This window comes from Dasypus novemcinctus, chromosome 3 (assembly GCF_030445035.2).
Source record: "Dasypus novemcinctus isolate mDasNov1 chromosome 3, mDasNov1.1.hap2, whole genome shotgun sequence".
In the NCBI taxonomy this organism is placed as follows: Eukaryota; Metazoa; Chordata; class Mammalia; order Cingulata; family Dasypodidae; genus Dasypus; species Dasypus novemcinctus.
The window spans coordinates 154,261,394-154,282,808 of record NC_080675.1 but is presented as its reverse complement, the minus strand read 5'-3'; the positions used below and the strand labels follow the sequence as shown (position 1 = coordinate 154,282,808).

At 50.0% G+C, this 21,415-nt stretch overlaps 1 protein-coding gene across 4 annotated transcripts in view; it reads left to right on the top strand.

Moving 5' to 3' along the window:
- The first annotated feature begins 197 nt into the window (after positions 1–197).
- Positions 198–21,415, top strand: part of RASGRF1 (Ras protein specific guanine nucleotide releasing factor 1) — a 133,811-nt gene continuing 112,593 nt past the window's right edge. For 2 of the 4 annotated variants that reach the window (XR_011648468.1, XM_058294607.2), the window contains exon 1: positions 198–1,314. Coding sequence is in view for 2 of the 4 variants with exons in the window: in XM_058294607.2 (XP_058150590.1) it covers positions 1,039–1,314 (276 nt within the window). In the remaining 2 variants the exon portion in view is untranslated. The remainder of the gene's footprint in view (positions 1,315–21,415) is intronic. The other 2 variants (XR_011648467.1, XM_071214323.1) reach the window with 1 other exon arrangement.

Sequence of the window (21,415 nt, the reverse complement as noted above, 5' to 3'; positions counted from 1 at the left end):
CATGGTCCCCGGCGCCTGCGTTTGAAGCCCGCCTTCAGGCTTTGGTGGGTATTTGCAGAAACCTCCAGCTGTGGCTCGCCAGCCAGACCCCAGAGCGCAGGGGCTGGCGCCTGCAATTATAGCAACGCTCAAAACAAAATAAAATAAGACCTCACCTTTCTCCGCCCCATTTCAGCCCCTGTTTTGTCCTCAGGTAGCTGGGGAAGCCACCGGGAGTGCAGCCGGACGCTGAAAAGAACATGATCCAGTCGGTTATGCAAAGATTACCTCTTTTAAATCTGTTTTGCAATCCACCTTCCTCCATCCATCTCAAATTAGAAAAATTAAGTACTATGGGGAAAAAGCCGTTGAAGGAGGAAATGACAACCTGGACTTAACCCCGGGTTCACAGTGCGCGGCGGTGGGGCGCAGACACAAATTCCCGGGATGGCGACTCTTCGGGATTCCATTGGGTTAAACGAAAATCGATCTGATTTGCTTTTTAACGCACGAAAAAGAGACTAGAGGAGAGAGGGCAGGATTTGTGTGTGTGTGTGTACGTGCGCGCGCGAGTGTGTGTGTCTGTGTGCCTGGGGAGGGGGAGGGGACGCCAAAATGCAGCCTGCGCGCTGCTCTGCACCTCCGCGGGGTTGCATGCTTGAGTCTCTAACCGCGTTGCTGAAACCGGCTCTTCGAGGGATCCGCGTCACGTGACTCTGTCCGTCCCCGTCCCCCACCCCCCCCACCCCCCCCCCCCGCCAGTCAGCGCGCAGCTCTCTGGTCCCTCAGTTTGCCCCGCGCCGGGGGAAGGTCGGGCTGCACCTCTTGGGTCCTGGGATTCTGCGGAGAGGAGAGGTTCCGCCGACGAATGGCACACCTGGATATAGAAAGCCGAGGCTTGGTGCCAGATCCCGAAGTGTAGATATTTGGCGGGGGAGGGGAGAGCGAGAGCGAGCCAGCGCCGGAGAGAGGCAGCGCGCTGCGCGCACTGACTGGGGGCTGCGGGGTGCCGCGCGGGAAAGATGTAAGCGCGTGTGGTCTCGCTGGCCTCCGAGCACCATGCAGAAGGGGATCCGGCTGAACGATGGCCACGTTGCGTCCCTGGGACTGCTGGCGCGCAAGGACGGCACGCGCAAAGGCTACCTGAGCAAGAGGAGTTCGGACAACACAAAATGGCAAACCAAGTGGTTCGCACTGCTGCAGAACCTGCTCTTCTACTTCGAGAGCGACTCGAGCTCGCGGCCCTCCGGACTCTACCTGCTGGAGGGCTGCGTCTGCGACCGTGCGCCCTCCCCGAAGCCGGCGCTCTCGGCCAAGGAGCCGCTGGAGAAACAGGTGAGGCGAGCTTCTCACGTCGACCTTCCGGCGCCCCGACTGAGGCCCTAGGGACTCAGGGCCTTCGGCTGGCGGATGGCGCCCGAACTTTAGACCCTTTACCCTCCGTGCCCTCAGCAGAGGAGAGGGATGGCCCAAGCCAGGCGGGTGACCCCGGAGCGAGCAGACCGAGCAGGGACTGCCGGCGTGGAGTAGGTACAGGCTGCGGTTGCCTGTCGTCGGGGTATCAGAGCCCCGTGGGAGGCGGGAGCAGAGGGGCCGAGACCCAGAGATGCCGAGAGAAATGGGGTGTGAGGGACTAGTGACGATGAATCTGATGGACCCAGGTCCAGCCAAAAATTGTGCTTTCAATCTCCTTTCCTCCCTTCCCCGCAGCCCTGGATAGTCCCGAATGTCTGTCCCAGATGGGGGAGGTGTAATTGCCGGCACTTAGGGATTGGGAGGGATGAGATTGAGGCGTCCGATCGCCGCAGTCCCCTGCCTCGCAGCAGCTGGGGGTGGAAAGGAGCCTGCTCTAGCTCAGTCGAGCGGTAGCGGGGTCCCAGCAGACCCCGGACCTGAGTGACAATCTGAAGTATTCCGAAGACTCTTTTGACGCGCCAGGGCTGCTGCGGAGGTAGCGGGACAAGTAGGCGCTTCTCTCTTCCCCCACCCCTCTGCGCCGCTGCCGCCGCGGTTGCTGCTGCCACCGCCGCAGTCGCGGCTGTAGCGCTGCCCTAGCGTTTCTAGAGCTGCAAGACTAAGGGGCTGGGCCTGGACCTGCCAGGAGGCCGGGGTGAGGGTACACCTTTGGTGTGAAATGGGAAAGTGGGCACCAGCAGCCGCCGATTGGGAATACCCGGACTACCAGAGAGCGATCTTTAAGATTGACTGGCTCTCCAAAAGGGTCTGGTCCACCTTCCTGCCTCGTGAAGGTAAAGTAAAGGATAGTGGATTCTAAAAATGTCACCTTTGGGAGAGAAATAAGAAATGTGGGACCCAATCAGCTGGTTATTGCCTAGATGAGGACATGAAGGCCCAGAAAGAGAGATTCAAGAGCCGGGTATCATACCAGGAGTTAAGGCCACCCCCAAGGCTCTGAGATGGCAACTGAGATCTCAAGAGCCACTGCTGCGGGCAGGCTGGTGGGGATCAAATTGGCTGAAATAAAATCATGACTTGAAGTCACTCTCCTGTTTGTCAGGCTAGAGATCAAGATCCAAGCTCAGTCTCTCCAACACTCCTCTTCCTTTCCTGCCCTCAGCCAGAGGGTGTTGGGAGATGCTTTCTGGCAGCTTGGAAATATGGACAGGAATTTTCAAGGGTGGGTGTCTGCCACATGCTGGCAGGAGCTCCCAGGTGGCAAAGCACAGAAAAGGGCAGGCAGCTCCTTAAACTGGGAGCACACATGGAGCCTATAGGACTCACCTAAGAAAGCCAGAGCCCGACCAGCCCAAGACACTGCTCTCAGCCCCTGATAAATTGCCCCATCCAGTCTTCTAGAACATTACCAGCTTCCACTAGCCAAGGTCCACCCTGATCTACCAGTGACCTCCACCCAGAGCATCCCCAACCCCCTTCCCCACCCCATCCTTCAGCTCCCTGCACCAGAAGCCCCAAGGCAGGAAAGGGGAGGGGGGCAGAGAGAGGGTTAAGCAAGCCAAGTTGGCACTGGGCTCACAGGGTTGGTTCTCAGCACCCTGGGTGTGAAGTCAGTCAGAACTGAAGTCAAACAGCCCTGAATCTCAACTCTGCCACTTCCTGGCTGTGCAATCTCAGTTAACACACTAAACTTCACTGAACCTCTGTTTTGTGATCTACAAAATGGAGATAATAACATCTACTTTTCTAGGATTTTGAGAACACTAAATTAAATAATGTATATGAAAGTATGCTCACAATACATTTTAGTTGAATCTAGAAAAGTCTTAGTTGAATCTGAATTATACTCACCAGGGCAGGGAATAAAGACCTAATATTTAGGTCCCAGAATGTCAAAGCTGAAAAGAACTTCGGAGATTGTCCAGCCCATCCTTCCCATTTTACAGATGAGAAAATTGAAGACCAGAGAGGAGAAAGGAGTTATACAAATCACAGAGTAAGTCAGTGGTAGAATCAGTCCTAGAATCCATCCAATGTCTAAGAATTCCTGAAAATTAGATCCTATATTGATTTAAAATCATTTAACTATTTGCTCAGGCATTGAGTCATGCTAGCAGTGGCTCATGGGAGAGGAAGGAGTGCAAAACCATATTAACCCATATTCAGATCTGTTTATCCAGAGCCTTATTTGTTAAAGATCCTCAAACGTGTTTGCAAAAGTAGCCATCCTGGCCTGGGAGAACAGAACAGGGTTGACAGTCTAGTCTGGCCAGCTCAGGTGCATTTTTGTTAAAGACTCACTTCATCTCAAATGTATATATAGATGTTACCTTTTACTCTAGAATGAGAGTTTGGCTCGTGTGGAAAAGCAGATCCTCCTCCTTTGGCCTTTGGTTGTAGAAGGAATACAGTCTCCTTCCTCCCTGAAAACCCAGGAATGGTTTCTAAAGGAACAGAAACAAGTCTTGGCTGGGAACCCTTATGGCAAGGACAGTCAGGGAACGAGCTCATGGTAGGTATACAGGAAATGCTTACTGAGCTGAACTCATTGGTGAAGCGTGTGTTGATTTTACATTTCATGTCCTAAGTACTGATGGGGCACTAGGTCCTGGGCTAGATCCCAGCCTGAAGAAGATGCATTGTCACAGTCCCTGAGGCCCCCCAGAAGACAAAGGCAGTTAAAGATGATCACAGAGTACTATGAAGATGCTCCACTAGAGAGCTAGCAGGGTGCTCCGGGGGACTAGGAACTGAGCAGCAGAACCCTCCCCACATGGTACAGTCTCAGCTGGCTGCCTTTAGATAGGTCTGTCTTTTTCTGATGCTGTGCCAACATCCTAGAACCCTCCCTGGGTTCCCAGGCCTCATTAAGTCCAACTGGCACAACCATGCCCCCATCCCAAGCCCACTGATGGCTGCATGGCACCTCCCTGGCCTGAGCCCTGCCTCTCACTTCTGACATCCTCAAGTCCTACAACCTACTCATCAAAGGCCTGGGTGTCTTGGACTTCAAACTTGGGTCCAGTTTCCCTAGAGATTGTCCCTTGGTGTTTTATACCCTGCTTTAGCATGGAGTCATCCCACACTGGCTTTTCCCCCCTTTATCTCAACAACCCCAATCTGGCCAGAAATTCCCAGCATAATCCACCCCCACCCCAGATAGTCAAAAATGGACACTAGGCTCTTCCTGGTTCACTTAGGACAGAGAAAGGACTACAGAGGGGTGCAGACAAATCTCTTCTAGCTAGACCCTCCCATTGATGTGAGCAGAGGTTCTGGAAGCTGGAGACCAGTGTCTGCCTACTCCTTGGGACCTTTCCCTAGAGATAAGACCAAACCCCACTCCTGGTCCTCATTTACAAACACATTACAAGTTGGCCTAGTGGATTTATATCAACCATGGCCCTGAGGCTGCCAACTCCACAGATGAAAAACAATCTCCTCTGTTGTCACCCAGAAAAGTAGTGGCAGAAATGAGACTGATTCCTTGGCTTTCTCTCTCTGCAGCTATAGTCTTTCTGCTGCAAAGCACAGCCTCCTGATATGTCAGCTGTAGCATGTTCAGCCTCCCAGCCAATCAGAAAAACATACTCCTAAACTGTAGGAGAACAAGTTGGGCTAAAAGCAACACAGCTCAGACACGGACACAGATGCTGGCGTGAGTGTGGCACCAACAGCTCTGACTTGTGTAATCCTTGCACCTATGGAAAGGCCAGCAAGGCTTCCTGGGGTCCCAGAGCTTGGCCCAACCCCAGCAGACATGAGATCCTGGATTAAATGTGTACATACCTCCCTACCCATCCCCAAATGTTCCTAAAGCTGAAATGAGGTTTGAGAGACTCGGTAATTATTCCTTGAATGGGAGGAGGAGGAAGGTTAGGTTCTTGACCCTTTTCCTGATGCCAGCAGGGTAAGGGTTCAGCACAGATCACACATTCCAAGCCTTAACCAAAATTTCACTATCATTTATTCATGCAGTAAATGGTTCTCTGTGCCAGTCCTATGCTAGGTTCTGTGGATACAGGGAAGAATACAACTTAACCCTGTCCTCAAAGCACTCACATTTGAATGGGGAGTTCTCTCTCTGCTCTAGATTCATTCCTGTAGTAGTCACCAAGTGCTGGGAATTCTCTTCCTAAAGAGCCTCAGACTCTTCCCCTGCCCCTGATGTGGTTCAGGAGCCCACCTTGTCAGGGTGTCAGGTTTGGTTTATTGAACAGCCTCATCATTATACCACCCCACCCCACTCCAGGTCCCCCTCCATGCAGCAAGCAGCCAGCATGACCATTTAAAAAGCTGATCAGCTCATATGACACTCTGCCGCAAAAGCACCAATGGCTCCTGTGGCCTTTAGAAAAAAAGTCAAACTCCCAACCATGCCCTGGAGGACCCAGCAGGATCCAGCCTCTATGTGCCTCTTCAGCTCTGTGCCAGCTACCCCATTCTCCTCCTTCCCCTCCCTGCTCAGGCTGCATCTTTCCATTCCTACATGAGCCTTCTCCTTCCTATCTCAGGGCCTTTACAGAAGCTGTTCCTTCTGCCTGGAATGGTCTCCCATCCACCCTGCCCTTTAAACATAAGCTTCTTTTCCTCCTGCAGGTCTTAGCTGAGAAGTCATCTTGCCTAAGGCGAGTCTCCCCTCTTCCCTGATAGCATTTTCATTTTCAGCACTCTTTTCTTCATAGCACTCATCACAGTCTGTGATTATTTTATGTATTAATATTTGGCTGGCAGCTTGTGAACGATTGTCTTCCCCACTAAAATGTGGCAAGCTGTGGCAGGAGACAGGAGACTGTTGTAATTAATAGTCCTAGTAAGAGGTGAAGGATGAGATCCTGAAAGGATGAAGAAACTGGGTCTTTATGATAAAGACTTTAACCTAAGATACTCAGGTGGCAAATTGGCAGGACCAGCCATCCAACTGGAGGTGACAGAGGAGAGGAAAGGATTAAATCTAATGCCCACGCTTCTGCCTTAGGCCATGGGGCAGATGCAATGCTGCCAGCTGAGCTAGAAGAGGAGGAAGAGCAGGCTTGGGGGCAGTGGAAGATGCTGAATCCCATCTGAGGGAGGTCAAGTTTGAGATGCCTGCGGGCAGAAAAGCCTCTTCTAAAGTATGGGGAAGATATTCATTATGGACACAAATGAAGCCCTACCAGGAAAGTTAGATGTATGTGCTGCAGGAGTGGACTGATTGAATGGGTATCTTCAGAGGCTCGGCAGGTGGCCATCCTGTTGGCTGGAGCCCTTGGAGTGAAGAGACGTGGCTACTAGAGGCACTGCAGGAACCGAGAGGGCTAGCTGAAGACAGTGCCCACTGGGCAGAGCCTTACTCTGGTCCTTCTGGGATAGGCCTGCTTTAGACACTTTGACAACCTGACTTGGTTTGTCAGCATTGCTTTCTCTTCTCCAAGTGCAGCCACCACTGAGAAGGTCCCTCCCTGATACGGAGAACTCCAGCTTCCCACAGGATGTGTCCATGCTCATTATCTCAGTTCAGTTTCACAGAACCCTGCCAAGCAAGTACTGCCACTCCTCTCCCACAGGTGGAGGAAGGGAAGCCCAGAGGTTTTGCCAAGGCTGCTCAGCAAAAGCAGGCTTTGAAGCTTCTCTTCTTCGTGGTCATTGCACTCCCCTAATCTACAGTTTTCCTACCTTGTTCTGCAGAGCCCTGGGGGTTCTGCCACCATCAGGATTGGGGAGGCTGAAGGATAGGGCCCTGAGGCCATGCCCCCTATCAATCAGAGCAGTTCCACTTTTAACTGTTTGGTATATTAGGGTTCCACATAAGATTTCATCTTTATTGACACTTTCAAAAGTTTAGCACTCTCTAGAAGTTATTGCCAAATGCCCTTCAGTTTTGGCATCCTATGAATGCTATTTAAATGTACATAATTTTGCAGTAGGGTGCTTCAAAACACTAGCCCCAAAACCCTGGATAGCAATAAATACCATTTGCTGTGCACATACTGTGTGCTGGGCACTGTGGTCATATGTGACATACAGCCCTCCCATAATCATCCCAGCACCCTTATGAAGTGATCACTATCACCCCCATTTTAGGGATAACAAAACTGAGGCTCAGAGACATTAAGTAATTTGGTCAAGGTTGCAAAGACAGGACATGGCAAAGCTGGCATGTGAGCCCAGGTCTGACTCCAAAGCCTGAGCTCTTCAACCACCAGCATACAAGGTAACGGGACTGCTTGATCATACCATTCTCTGCCAAAATAGATGGGGGAAAGAGCAAGTGAAAACATGCCACCATCACTCAGCTGAATTTTGTGAAGGCAGCTTTTATTTCTGCTTGGATGGGAACCTTCCAACTCTGAATCCTATGAACATCAAGGAAAAAAATCCACCAAGGCAGGCATCCACGCCCCATGGTCCGGTTTCCCTGGAATCCGTGGGAGTCTGGAGCTGGTGCTGAAGCTGGCATTTCAGCCATTGCCTGCATGCACACAGCCAAGAACAGGATGCAGCCCCCTGATGTTTATGCGGACTTGAGAGGGGCCCAGAAAGCTGCCAACGCCCAAATGCTTCTGTGAGGGCGTCTGTCGTGCAGGAAGCAGCTGGGAGGCTTGGACAGCCCCACCTCCTTGCCCCCCACTCAGAGAGGAGTGTACAGCCCCTCCAACATGCAGCCTCTGTTTCCAGCCTCCCACCTCATTAAGTGATAGAGTTACTCTGCCTCTGGGAATGAAATAGCATTAGGCAAAAACTAAGGGTTTTGAGCCACTCAGATCTGGCTTTGAATCCTAGCTCTCCCCCTCCTTTCTTGGGAAGGTATTTGAGCTCTCTGAGCTCAAACTCAGAGATGGAGCCTGCGTCATGACACTGTCCTGAGGTTACGCTGGGATAGGTCCATAATGCCCCAGCACAGCCTAGTAGGTGTTGCCAATAAATTGTAGTGGCTTCAGCTTTCACCTTCGTGACTAGGCTCTTCCTAAAGGAGCACTGAACCAGGTCACCAGGGTCTCTGGCAGGTTTGAACCACTTATTCCCTGACCCTGGATATAAAGACAAGATGATAAATCTTAAATCAAAGAACCTGTGGATTCATGAAAAAAAGTCTGAGCAAGTATTGCCCCTAAAAGAGGAAAAACCCCCCACCCTTCATCCCTGGAAGCCAAACCATCACTGAGCCCAGTCAAATTCAAGTTCACCTCCTAAATATCTCAGAGCCCTCTCTTTCTTTCCATCTCTTCCTCACCATTCTAGTCTAGACTGCCATCATCTCTCATCTGAGCTTAGGCAGCAGCCTCCTAACTAGTGTGTAGGTCAGGACAGGCTGGGCTATGCTGCAGTAACAAACAACCTCCAAAATCTCAATTAGCACAACAGAGGTTTATCTCTTACTTTATATCCCACATAGGGCAGCAGGAGGGATTGTTCAGCAGAGTCACTCAGGAACCCCATCCAATAGAGGCTTCATCCTGATGCCTGCTTCCCGCTTACCCCAGCAAAGGCAAGGAATGGGGCAAACCTCCCCCAGGCTCTTCAAGTTTCTACCCAGAGGTAATCCACTCTTAAGCACAGGTCCCTGGACAAGGCAAGTTCCATGGCTTCATTTCAGAGGAGGTGGGAAGCCCAGACATACATGTGCCTGAAGGGCAGCGGCTGCGAACATGGGGAGAACAGCACTAATGACATCCACTGTCTCCCCATGTTCACTGTGTCCCCCCAAATCCATTCACCTCACTAGAGCCAGAACAATCTTTCCGACATGTGAATTTGATCATGTCTCTCACATATGGCAGCTGAGGAGCAAGTCAAAGGAGTCTGAATGCTGGATTTAGTGCCAGGAGGCAGAGCTCACCAAGCAGCCTGTGCTCACTTAGCAGGGCAGGGTCCTGGCCAGGCCTCCCTCATTTGATAAGCTCAGGGACTCTGTCGTCCTTGACCAGGTAGCACAAGAAGCCCTTTTAGCCACTGTGATCTCCCTGAATCAATGAGGAAGATGATTTTGACGGCTGAAGTAGCATTCCGAGAATGCTGACAATCCATCGACAGCGTTCACTGAACAGAGATTTACCAGTGCTTCCCAGGAACCGGTCCCCCGTGGGGCACTAGGACACAGGGCAAAAAGGCAAGGGCCAGCCTGCCCTGGAGATGCTTACAGTCTGGTGAAGAGACTGCTGGTGAATGGATGAGCGAATGTGACCAGGGCTGCTGCAAAGGAAAGGCCACAGGAACTCCCTCCCTAGCCTGGGGGAATTGGGGAAGGCTCCACAGAGGAAGGGATGTTTTAACAGGGGTATATAGGTTGCAAGGGAGCAAAGGAGGCAAGGAGGCTGAAGCTTGCATGTCATGTATAGAGCTTGGGCCTTCCCAAAAGCAGTGGGAAATTGTAGCAGTTTGAAGCTTGTATGGAGCCCACAGTCTTAAAGTGGACTCCTCAAAGCTCTGGGACTGATAGAGCTTCCAAAACTGAACACATAAGGATTCTATGATGAAATAAGTTCCAGAAGAGGACCTCTAAGTGCCTCTCCTATTTGAATGGGCCTCCTGCTCTTCAAGTCTTTTTTTTTTTTTTTTCCATTAGTATTTATTTATTTATTTTTTATTGACTTTGTAATAATATTACATCAAAAATATATATGTGAGGTCCCATTCAACCCCGCTCCCCCACCCCCCCTCTCCCCCCCCAACAACACTCGTTCCCATCATCATGACACATCCATTGGATTTGGTAAGTACATCTTTGGGCACCTCTGCACCTCATAGTCAATGGTCCACATCATGGCCCATACTCTCCCCCATTCCATCCAGTGGGCCCTGTGAGGATTTACAATGTCCGGTGATTGCCTCTGAAGCACCATCCAGGGCAGCTCCATGTCCCAAAGACACCTCCACCTCTCATCTCTTCCTGCCTTTCCCCATACCCATCGTCCACCATGTCCACTTTTCTCAATCCAATACCACCTCTTCTATGTGGACATTGGATTGGTTGTGTCCATTGCACCTCTATGTCAAGAGGAGGCTCAAATTCCACATGGATGCTGGATGCAATCCTCCCATTTTCAGTTGTAATCACTCTAGGCTCCATGGTGTGGTGATTGTCCTTCTTCAACTCCATCTTAGCTGAGTGCGGTAAGTCCAATAAATCAGATTGTAGGTGCTGGAGTCTGTTGAGGTTCAGGACCTGGCTATCACATTGTCAGTCCAGAGATTCAAATCCCCTAAATATATCTTAAATCCCAACGTTAACTGCACCTCCAGCACATTAGCATGAAAGTCTTATGAAGGGAGATCCCATCTGAGTCCAGATTCATCACACATAAACACCATTTCCAAAGAGGGGCCATCTGCCCTGGTAGTTAACCCCATCGGCCATGGCCATAACTCTCATGGGTCTCTTTAGCCTTCAAAGGAACCAATATCTGGGGGTTGTATCTGCTTTATCTGTCTCTCTGACTCTGCTCAGTTGTGCATGAGGGCAATCCTTCTGCCAGCCTCCAGACTCTTTTTTAGAAACTCGTAGCCATATAAACTAATTTCTCCTTTCCATTTCCCCCTTACTTTAGGTCAAACAGCATTTTAAAGTCATGGTATTTTATGTAGACATGGATATTCTGCTGATCCGCATTGAACCTTCCGTATAAGGTCCTTTTCCAGTTGCATCATCAGTTGGTATTTGATAGTGGTCCCTCGTTGCCAGGGAGGCTCGTCCCCGGGTGTCATGTCCCACGCTGGAGGGAAGGCATTGCATTTACATGCTGAGTTTGGCTTCGAGACTGGCCACATTTGAGTAACATGAAGGCTGACAGGAGGAAATTCCCAGGCACAATGTTGCTCTAGGCCTTGTTCTTATTTTAGGTTTATCAGCTCACAAGCATAGTCATTAGCATCAGGGGCTCACTGTTGAACCCTCACTCCCTCCAGGTCCCCGCCGCTGTACCTGGGAGACTGCCGCTGCTCCCCTAGGGACCACGGCAGAGCACCACTGGCCAGGAACCCAGTACCCCCCCTGCTGTGGTTTTTAATTGTTGCCATTATGAGTATATCCAATCATTACCATGCCCCCTGGACATATGTTCTGTACAGCTCCCTGTCAGCCATATATCACCTGTCATTGGTATCCCATACCAGTATCCCTCCATTGCCATTGTTGAAACACTCTGTGGTCCAGAACTCCCCGAAATTTGAAGCCCAATATAATGTCATGGTCCCTTACTAGGGAATGGTATATAGCGATGGGTTTAAAGGATGGATAAAGAACTTGGATAAAGTTAGATAAAGAACTTAGATAAAGAATGTTGACTTGAAAAACTTCCATATCCTATCCTTTTTTTTTTTTTTTCCCCCCTAATTATTCAGCATTTCTTCACAGGAGTCCTAGACCACAGCAATGCATATATATAATATACAGCACTCCCATACATCCACCACAAAACCTTTTTCCTTCCACAGCGATACTCTTACACCCTTTTCACATCATATTTACTTAAGGTGATGTACAGAGTCTGAGATATTAGCTTTCTAACAAGGTAATATCTGTGCTTACATTATGGTGCATACTTTAGGATACACAGTTCTTTACATTTTTAGTTATCCTATGTTTTACATTATGGTTTACATTATCAGTCTGTCATCTCCTATATGTTATGGTGTAATATTACATGTTTTATATCCATCCTTGTGTACTCTCAAAAAACTCCTCTCTTGCCCCCCTTTTACTTTGGTTCCACACATTTAACGTCCATTTTCCCTTCCACCTTGGTGCCCACAGTGACAGCCAACTTTCGTTTCCTGAGGAGCCACTTCCAGAAATAGATGGAATAGTGTTCAGGGCCTAACTTGCTCAACTGCCCCAATGCCCTGGGAGCCACCCTTTCTCTCGAGGGATACAGTTCCCTCTATTTGGTGGCATTAGTCCTCCCCAGGATGTGGGTCCACCCCCACTCTCACTACTTGGGATTTTACCCCATGGTGTCACCCACTCTGGCAGAATGAGCATTTAGGCATTCCCCAGGAGCCCGTCCTGCATCACTCTTCAAGTCTTAAACCTTTTTCATGAAGTTTGCCTCTGTCCCCACCTGTATGGAAAGCCAGTTCCTCCATCTCCCTCCAGCCAACTCCATTGCCCAAACCTGAGGAAAAAATCCAATGTCACTTGCTTAGTGGCTTTTGCTAGGAATTGATTAATGAGCTCGGCTCCTTGCAGTGGCAATATGCATTCAGCAAATGAGGGCCACTCTGCACCCAGGCCAGGCACAGTGCCAGGCTCCAGGTATATTTCTTGGTCAGGAATCACTTATTTGGAAGGAACAAAGTGGCTTAAGCAGAAATGAGGACCATCTTGGAATAATTACAGGGGCAATTAATAAAATTCCAGAAGACTTATGTCTGGGTCTCCAAGGTCTGGACCAAGAGCCATCTCTCAGCCCCTCCCTTGCCCTCCCTCCTCTCTCTAGCTACATGGTGTCCCATCTCTGCTTCTTTCTGAGACTCTTCTGCTTCCTTTTTTGTCTCTTTACTTGTTCAGCACACACAGCTAGTTAATCTGGTCTCTTGTGTCATGATTCCCAATTCCCAGGATCCCCTGGAAGGGCGCCTCCTAGGGTACGTGATCTCTGCTGCTCCAGTGGCTTGTCCAGGACCCTGGAGGCATGGATCATTGGCAGGGATGGAAGTGCCTGTGTTTCCAGTGCAGCAGAGCAGGGTCCTCTCCCAGGGGCTCTTAGCACGGGGTAAACATTACAACCAGCTGGGGAGCTTCCAAAAATACCAATGCCCAAAACCTACCCCTTCCACACTCCAGATTCTGCTTTAACGGATCTAAGGAAAAACTCAAGCTTCAGTATTTTTGTAAGTTCCCAGATAATATCTAATGTGCAGCCTGGATTGAGAATCTCTGTTGTAGTAGGAAAGACAATTAAAAAGACATTACAATACAATTTGATAATGGCTTTGATGAAGGACGGGGGCTGTGGGAACATGTAGAGCACACCTAACAGCCTAGAAGGGCCAGGAAAGAAGGATTTCAGCTAATACCTGAAATCTGAGGAATGTCTATGACTTTCTGAAAAGACTCGGTGTGGCTGGTTTTGAGGCTTGTCATGGACAGCCAAAAGGTGAGCAGGGTCTGGTTACACTGAGGATTTACTGAATATTTGTTGAATTAATGAATAAGAAATCAATCAGGAAGCAAAAGGTGCCAAGAACTTTATTTTTCATTATTAATAACACTTGTTTATAGTTTACCAAGGCAAGTATTGTTATGTCTATTTGACAGTGAGGAACCTGGGGCTAGTGGAAAATGAAGCAACTGCCCCAAACCCCTCAGTTCTTAAGACTCCACCTGCTCCTTCCAACTGTAGGGTGGCCCTAAACTGTCTTGGTTTTAGCACTGAAGAGACTCTGCTTCTGGGAAACCCCTCTGTCTCAGGCAAAACAAGACAGCTGGTCAACCTACTTGCCCTCTGGAAGTGCCCTGGCTTGCCAGTCAGGTGGATGAAGGCAGGCTAAGCAGACAGGGCTCTCAGTCCACCTTCCCCACATCCAGAGGCTCAAGTAAACCTAATCTGTCCAACATAGTGATGTTTGCTATGATGCAGGCACTGGGGACTTCAGAAACAAAGGCTTATCCTGAGGCAGGAGGGCAAACAGATCCAGCCCCAAACTGACATCTGAGCAGCAGGAGCCATTTTGTGGCCAGGCCAGACAGGCGGGAGGGCATGGACCTTGGGGCAAGATAGGAACTGGAGCCATGACCTCAACCCTGGCAAAACCTCAGTTGTTCTGAGCATTACCTCCAGCCAAGGTAAGGTCACAAGTGATGTGATTCTAGAACTTTTCCTCCAACCAATAAGGATCCAAATGTGTTTCTAGGTCCCACCTCAAACATAATTTCTGAATCCCCCACTATAATTCTTGTAGATCTCAGGAGTAGTTTCTGGATCAATCATCTTTGACCTGCTGCGACCCCAGGTAAAGAAAGCTCTAGGCCAGTGAGGGGTTCTTAACCCAGGCTGCCCATTAGAATCATCTAGGGAGGCACAGGCTACTCCCCAGGGTCATTATAGTAGAATCCAATGTGCAGCCATAGTTAAGAACTGCTAGTCTAGAAACACTGAGCAACGTAGGTGAATCCCTAGGTAGTCCAAGTGCTGCCCTTGAACCTGGTAGGGCCCCTGGAGTAATTCTGGGGTTGTTGCCAAGGTCTGGCTTTGATGCTCTGTTTCTGGATTCATCTCAGGGCTCCTGGTAGAACCTCAGTCAGGTTATCCATCTCTTACTTCAAGTCTCAGAAAGCACCGGGTTAATGCTGGATCTCTGTGGGGGACCCCTGCAGTCCTGGTGGGGCTCCAGGAATAGTTCACCAAATCTAGCCTCTTCTCTAACAAAAGCAGGTGCAGTACATTAGTGGCTTCTGCCTCTGTTGCATTTCTGGGGAGTCCCTGCATGAGGCACTGACCTACTCCTATAACTACTGTTTCACCCCAGGGGTGGTTCTTTGGACCCCTGGCTGCATGATGAGGCCCAGGTATGGCTCTGAATTGCTCTGTGATAAGAGTGGGGGTCTGTCCACACAGCCCAGGTCACTTCCTAGTACTGCCCCTAAAACCTAGCGAGTATCCTCTTAGAGTTGGCACCATGTTCTTGCTGTCCTAGCTGAGCCAAGGTATGGATCAGTTGCTCTCTCTAGACCACTGATAAGGCTCCACATCAATTTTCCTCAAATTTCGTATGTAAACAATCACCTAGAGAGCTAGAATCCCAGCCTTAGAGACTTGGATTCAGAAAGCCTGACTGCGACCTGAAGATCTGCACTTTTAGCAAGGGCCCCAGGTGATTTGGATGTGGCTAACTTGAATACCCTACCAGGAGAACCTCCCCACTATATCTAGCTATGTCTGGTACAGCTCCACAAAGCAGAGCTGTGGGCCTGAGCCTGGTCCTGGAAAACAGATGGGGCTCCAGCAAGACGGTGGATTCAGACCTGGCCCCAGGCATGGTCTTCTCAAGCAATGGGTTTGTTTTGTGTTTTTTTAAAAGATTTTATTTATTTATTTATTTATTTATTTATTTATTTATTTATTTATTTCTCTCCGCTTCCCTCCCTGCCCCCAGTTGTATGCTCTCTGTGTGCATTCACTGTGTGTTCTTCTGTGTCCGCTTTTATTCTTGTCAGTGGCACCAGGAATCTGTGTCTCTTTTTGTTGTGTCATCTTGCTGCATCAACTCTTGGTGTGTGCAGCACCACACCTGGGCAGGCTGAACTTTTTCTGCACCGGGCAGCTCTCCTTGCGTGTGGTGCTCCCCTACACAAGGGATACCCCGGCATGGCAGGGCACTCCTTAAGTGCCTCTCACATTTTAGCAAGCATTAGAATCATCTGGAGGGTTTGGCTGAGCCCTGCCCCCAAATTTCTGTTTCAGGGGTTTGGAAGTGACCCAAGCATTTGCATTTATAATGAGATCCCAGGTGATACTGATGCTGCTGCTCCAGCAACCACTCATTGAGAACCACTGCTTTTAAGGATTTGGGGGAAGATGGGGCATTCCTGGGAAAGACAAGAACCATGGCACAGGTGGCATTCACAGCAAAGATAACTGGGAAGACTATTTCCAGGGTCAGGCAGTCCTGTCCTCCACCCCAGCCCGAGACTCCTGCAGCCACACTCTGTGTTATCCACTCTGGTGTTCCACCATGAGTGGGACGCCCCTGCTCCCTACTGCGCCCAACCACTGCCAGCACTGACCTCACCCACAATGCGAATTTCCTGCTTGCTCATGGCCTTTTATGCCCGCTGGTGACCCCCACTCCTGGTGGTCTCCTTAAAACTTCCTCTGATGCTGCCAACTAATTGCCACTCCCCCATATTTCCCAGTGTTAACCCTCAGCCTAGCTAATGACCATCATCTCTGTTCAGGTAGTCTAGAAATTGGCCCTCTTACAACAGGTGACAGCCCTAGTGCAACCTGGCTCCAGTCCAGTTCAAAAGAGAGCCATAGTTTATTAGGCATCTTAATTCGCCTTTGCAGGATCCTAGTTGTCTGCGGGGGGCGGGGCGGTGAGGAGGGGGGAAATGCCAGATCTGTGCCAGCAACTCTAGTTAGGGCTCAGATAGGATTCAGTATTGACCCTCAGATCCCTGGAGGAGTCCCCAGGCTGAGGAGTCCCCAGGCTGGCCCACCGAGGCTTTGGAGCCTGCAGCCTGGAGCAAAACAGGCCCAGTGGCTCATACTTCCTCCTCCTCCCTGAGCCCCTGCCCCAATCACAGATCTTACTGCGCCAACATCAAGAAAGCCTGTCCCCATTGGTGTGGAGAAAGTGGCCATGGTAGCTGCTGGGGGTAGGGAATGGGAGGAAGAGATGAGATATGGAGGCATTTTTGGGACTTGGAGTTGTCCTGGGTAGTGCTGTAGGGATAGTTACCGGACATTGCATGTCCTCCCATGGCCCACTGGGTGGAACATGGTAGAGTGTGGACTGTGATGTGGACCATTGACCATGAGGTGCAGCAGTGCTCTAAGATGTATTCACCAAATGCAATGAATGTCTCATGATGATGGAGGAGATTGTTGTTATGGGGGGAGGAGTGGGGTGAGAGGGGTGGGGGGTATATGAGAACCTCGTATTTTTTTAATGTAACATTTGAAAAAATGAAGACAAAAAAAGGAAAAAGAAAGCCCATCCCAAAACATACCAGAACGAGACAAGGAGAGTAAGCATTGGGGTCAGAGGACATGTGTCCCAACCTTGTCATTTGACCCTCAGGGCTATCCTGAAAATAAGGGACTCTTCTTGCCTATATTTTATGGGTGAAGAAACTGAAGTTAGAGCAATGAAGCAACCTGCCCAAGGTTACACAGCTAGTAAGTCCTACCAAAAATAGCATTTCCCAAAAACACAGTGCCAACAATGCCTTCCATATGTTGTCATCCAAAAAATTAAGACTATGTACCACCACCCTCCTTTTCCCACCCCCAATTATTAAAGCCATTTCTTTTTCCCAAAAAGGAAATAAAGTTACCCCAAATGAAGTCTCTTTCTTAACATCATATAGAAATTAAGGCTGAACTAAAGCACCTCAGCTTCCTTTTTCTCCTTATTATGCTCTATCCCAGGCAGGTACAAGGTGGGTGGAGTATGGGCTCCTTGGCCCAAAGTGGTCCACAAAACTGGATTATTCCATTTCTGATCCTGACTTCCATGTGCTCTCCATCTCCAAGGCCCAGAAGATCACTAAGACACAAAAACCACAGACCCAGAACTTAAGCAATATAAGGAAAACCAGAACTCCACAGAACTTGACCACCCAAGCACTTCCCAAGCAGAAGCACATACCTGGGACACTAATGTGACAGGGGGAGGTGGGCTGCGATTTGTCTGCAGAGTGCAAATCCATGTGGTGTTAATCTCCCATTGGGATTAATCTTGCTGGAGAGCCCCTCATAAAAGGCCAAGGCTTCCTGCAAGAACCACAAAATGTTAGTGGTAGAATCTAGGTGTAGTATATAGGGTTTTACTTTAAAACATTTGAAATGGTTCATAGTAAAAATTTTTTGGAGTTGGGGAAGGAGGCAGGGAAAGGCCAAGGCTTTCTCAGCCCAGGAACTTCCAAAGATCCAGTTACAAGCAATAAGAAGTCCTTTCTCTGTCCCATTCCTCCCTGCCCCGAACCTTGCCTTTCCTTACTTTTTTTTCCTCTGAGCTACAGGGGCCAGGGATTGAACCTGGGATCTCATATGTGAGAAGCCGGCTCTACCAGTGAGCCACATTAGCTTTCCTGAGTTGGTTTTTTCATTTGTTTTTCTTGTTGTTTGTTTTTATTTTTTCAGGAGGCACCAGGGACTAAACCCAGGCCTTCCCGTGTGGGAGGCAGGTGCTCAACCATTTGAGCCACATTCGTTCCCCCTCCTCACTTTTTATAACCTCTGGGGATTCATACCTTTGCTATTTTCACACCATCACCAAAAAAAAAAAAAAAAAATACCCTTTTCCTTGATCTTTCTGCTGCAAAAAAAAAACCTGCTTCCCTGGAGAAGTTCACCCAATCCCTCAGTCCTGGCTGGAAACAAGATGAAGGTTGAAACAGGTTGACACGGAGAAAAGTGTATCACCCACCACTGCCCACCCCCTGGGATCTGTTTTCTTGGAGTGAACCTGCCCTGGGACTGAAAAAAAAAAAAAAAAAAACACGGGTCACAGGTCCTGCTAACCAAAGAAAGGCAACGAACTCTGGATTTTGCCCTCCCCACATGGGCTTCTGCCTCTGAGAGCTGCAGCCACACTGGGCAGCATGGCCGGCATGCAGCACCAGGAGGACTGCTGGCAATATTATTATTCATATTAACAAGAGTAAGAGGGACAAGGGCCTCAGGTTCCCAGGCACCTCGTCAAGATGCTCACCAGGAAGAGGGTGTGGCAGTCATGTGCCCAATCCTCCTTTCATTCTTTCGCCACTTATTACCACTTACCAGATCCCAGGCATTGGGCTCTGGAGTCCCCTAAGGAAGCAGACCCAGGCCCTGGGCTTGAGCATTCCATAGCCCGTGAGCAGGGCAGCGGGACTCCAAGGAAGGAGAAGCCCACTGTGCTGTGCGGACCAGTGAAGGGAAGAAAAGTGTGCCCACAGATACCCCACACCCAAACCTGAGCCAAACCAAGCCTGAGATCCAAATAAACTCCTTCCCCAGGGCAATCCTGAAAATAAGGGGCTCTTCTTGCCCCTATTTTATGGACGGTGCATTTCCTGGGGCCTCTGGCCACACGAAGGCTGCACAGCTGCCTGAACCTGGGTGGACCAAGAGTCACCCAAACCCATGCAGAATGGCAGGGAAGACCCAGAACTCACCCTCCCTCCCTCCCCCCCCCCCACCCTGTCTATATCATTTATATCTCTCTATATATGTCTGTCTTTCTGTCCATCTCCCCTTTCCCTCATCTCCGGTGCCCTATTCCCACACATAGCAAATTTCCATTCATTCAGCAGCCCCAAGTCAGGATTTGTGATGACTCAGAATTGCTGGGTAGAAGTTTACTTTCTCTTAGTGAATACTTTCTATTAGTCAGTTGGGCAGCATGCTGTGTAAACCAGATGTCAGGGGGGAAGATTTACAATCCCTGAAGGAACACATTGCTCCTGAACCATTCAAGACTCATATTCCAGTTCAAGCCACAGCCCTGAGCACTGGCTTCAGTGACTTCCTGGGTGGCCCATGTCTTGCCTCCACTTCCTTCACTAAATGGATATAATACAGGTCACTCCTGGAGTGGTGTATTTTCACGGGGGTAATGTTGGCTAAGAACCTCACCATGCCTGGGGTACGGTGGTGCTGGAATGCTGCCTTTCTAGTACCCCGCCAGGCCTTCAAGCCTTTGGCCCCTGCCCTGTGGATACTCTGGGCATCCCCTGAACTCACCACCTTGTACCCCAAGTGCCCCCACAACTCCCCCTTCACGAGCCAGATGTTTCACCTCAACTCCCAACCCATCCATCATGCTGGATCCAGGTGCTATCTCCAAGACCACCAAAGCAGGACATTGGTTAGGAGTCCATGGCACGCCCAAGAGAAAGGTTTTGGGACCTCATCTAGAAGAGTGGCAATGGGGATGGGAGCAAGTCCATGCAGAGGTCAGATGGATGGACACATGGATGGACTGGCAACTGGCAGTGGAGGGGAAGGGATAGGAGCCAACAGAGAGCTGAGGGTCCCCACCAGTCTGGAGTCAGAGGTCTCTTGTGGCTGGGTTCAGCCCTGGGGAATCTCCTGACTTCTGCCCTCACCATTAGATTTCCAGGCAGGGACAAGACTTCAGGGACCTGCAGAGGTCAGCCAGCATCCATCTGCTTCTCATTTAGGAGTGAGGGGCCTTGGCCAATTCCATCACTCCCTGCAGCTCTGAGAGAGGCCAGGCTTTGGAGTTCCAGCCACAAAACTGGATTATTCCAAATCTAAGCCTGACTCCCTAAGCCTCAAGGGCCTCTCCCAGCCCTGGCCCCTTCCCTGAGTGAGCAGCTCAGGGTCTCTGGCAGCCCAGTAGGAAAGCAGACTACCCCTGTCCTTGGAACTTGGCCTGGTCCCTCAAAGAGGCCTATCCAGCCCTAGGACGTCCCCCTTGGGGCATTAAGGGAACCCAGCAACTCTGCTGTGCTGTGCCCCACAAAGGCCCTGTGTATAGCCAAGAGTGTCTTTTTTCTACACTCTCTGAGTCCCCCCGGACTGCAGGTTCCTGGTGGTACAGACCTTGCCTTTTTAATTTTCACATCCCAGTGCCAAGCCCAGGCCCTGATTATAGGGTAAGTGCCCAGTGCTGGCTTGTTATCCTCTGTTTGCCAGCTGTGTGACCTTGGGCAAGAGGCTCAGCTTCTCTGAGCCACAGACCATAATACTTATTCCACTTGGTTCATGTGGGAATAAATTAGATCATAGGAGACAGGTGTTTGTGTGTTCATCATCTCTCAAAAGATGGGGAGCAGTACTAGGTAGCCACCAGCAGCTCTGTTTTAACCTGCTTCCTTCTCGAAGGGGAAGGGGTCCCCGCTGAAGCTGTCTGAATTCAGTTATTTGAGGCTGCAGCTGACATTTCATTCTATAGCCCCAGTTATCTGTTTCCTAGGAAACAGGCAGGAGACATTGACTCTTCAACAACTCTCTCTCTCTCTCCTTCTCTCTCTCCCCCGCCCCACACACACCATACACACACACACACCATACACACACACACCGACTGCCACCTCAACTGACAATTAGCAGAAATACAGTAAATGTCAGTAGAAACTAAAAATAGTTTACATGCTGCACCTTGTGCTGCTGCTCCCTGCCGACTGGGCACCCAGGGACAGAGGGCTGGTACTCCCCGGGCATAGTGCTAACTACCCCGAGGCTGGCCACCAGTGCATCTTCTGAATGGACAGGCCTGAGGACCCCTCTCTGCACCCCACCCCTGCCTCTTTCCTCCTAGTTTCTTAAGGACCCAACCCAGGAGGCCCCTGCAGGTCGGGACCCCAGCACTTTGCTTGTCTACCTTCTCTCTGAGTGATCCCTCTCCCAGCGACCCTCTCCAC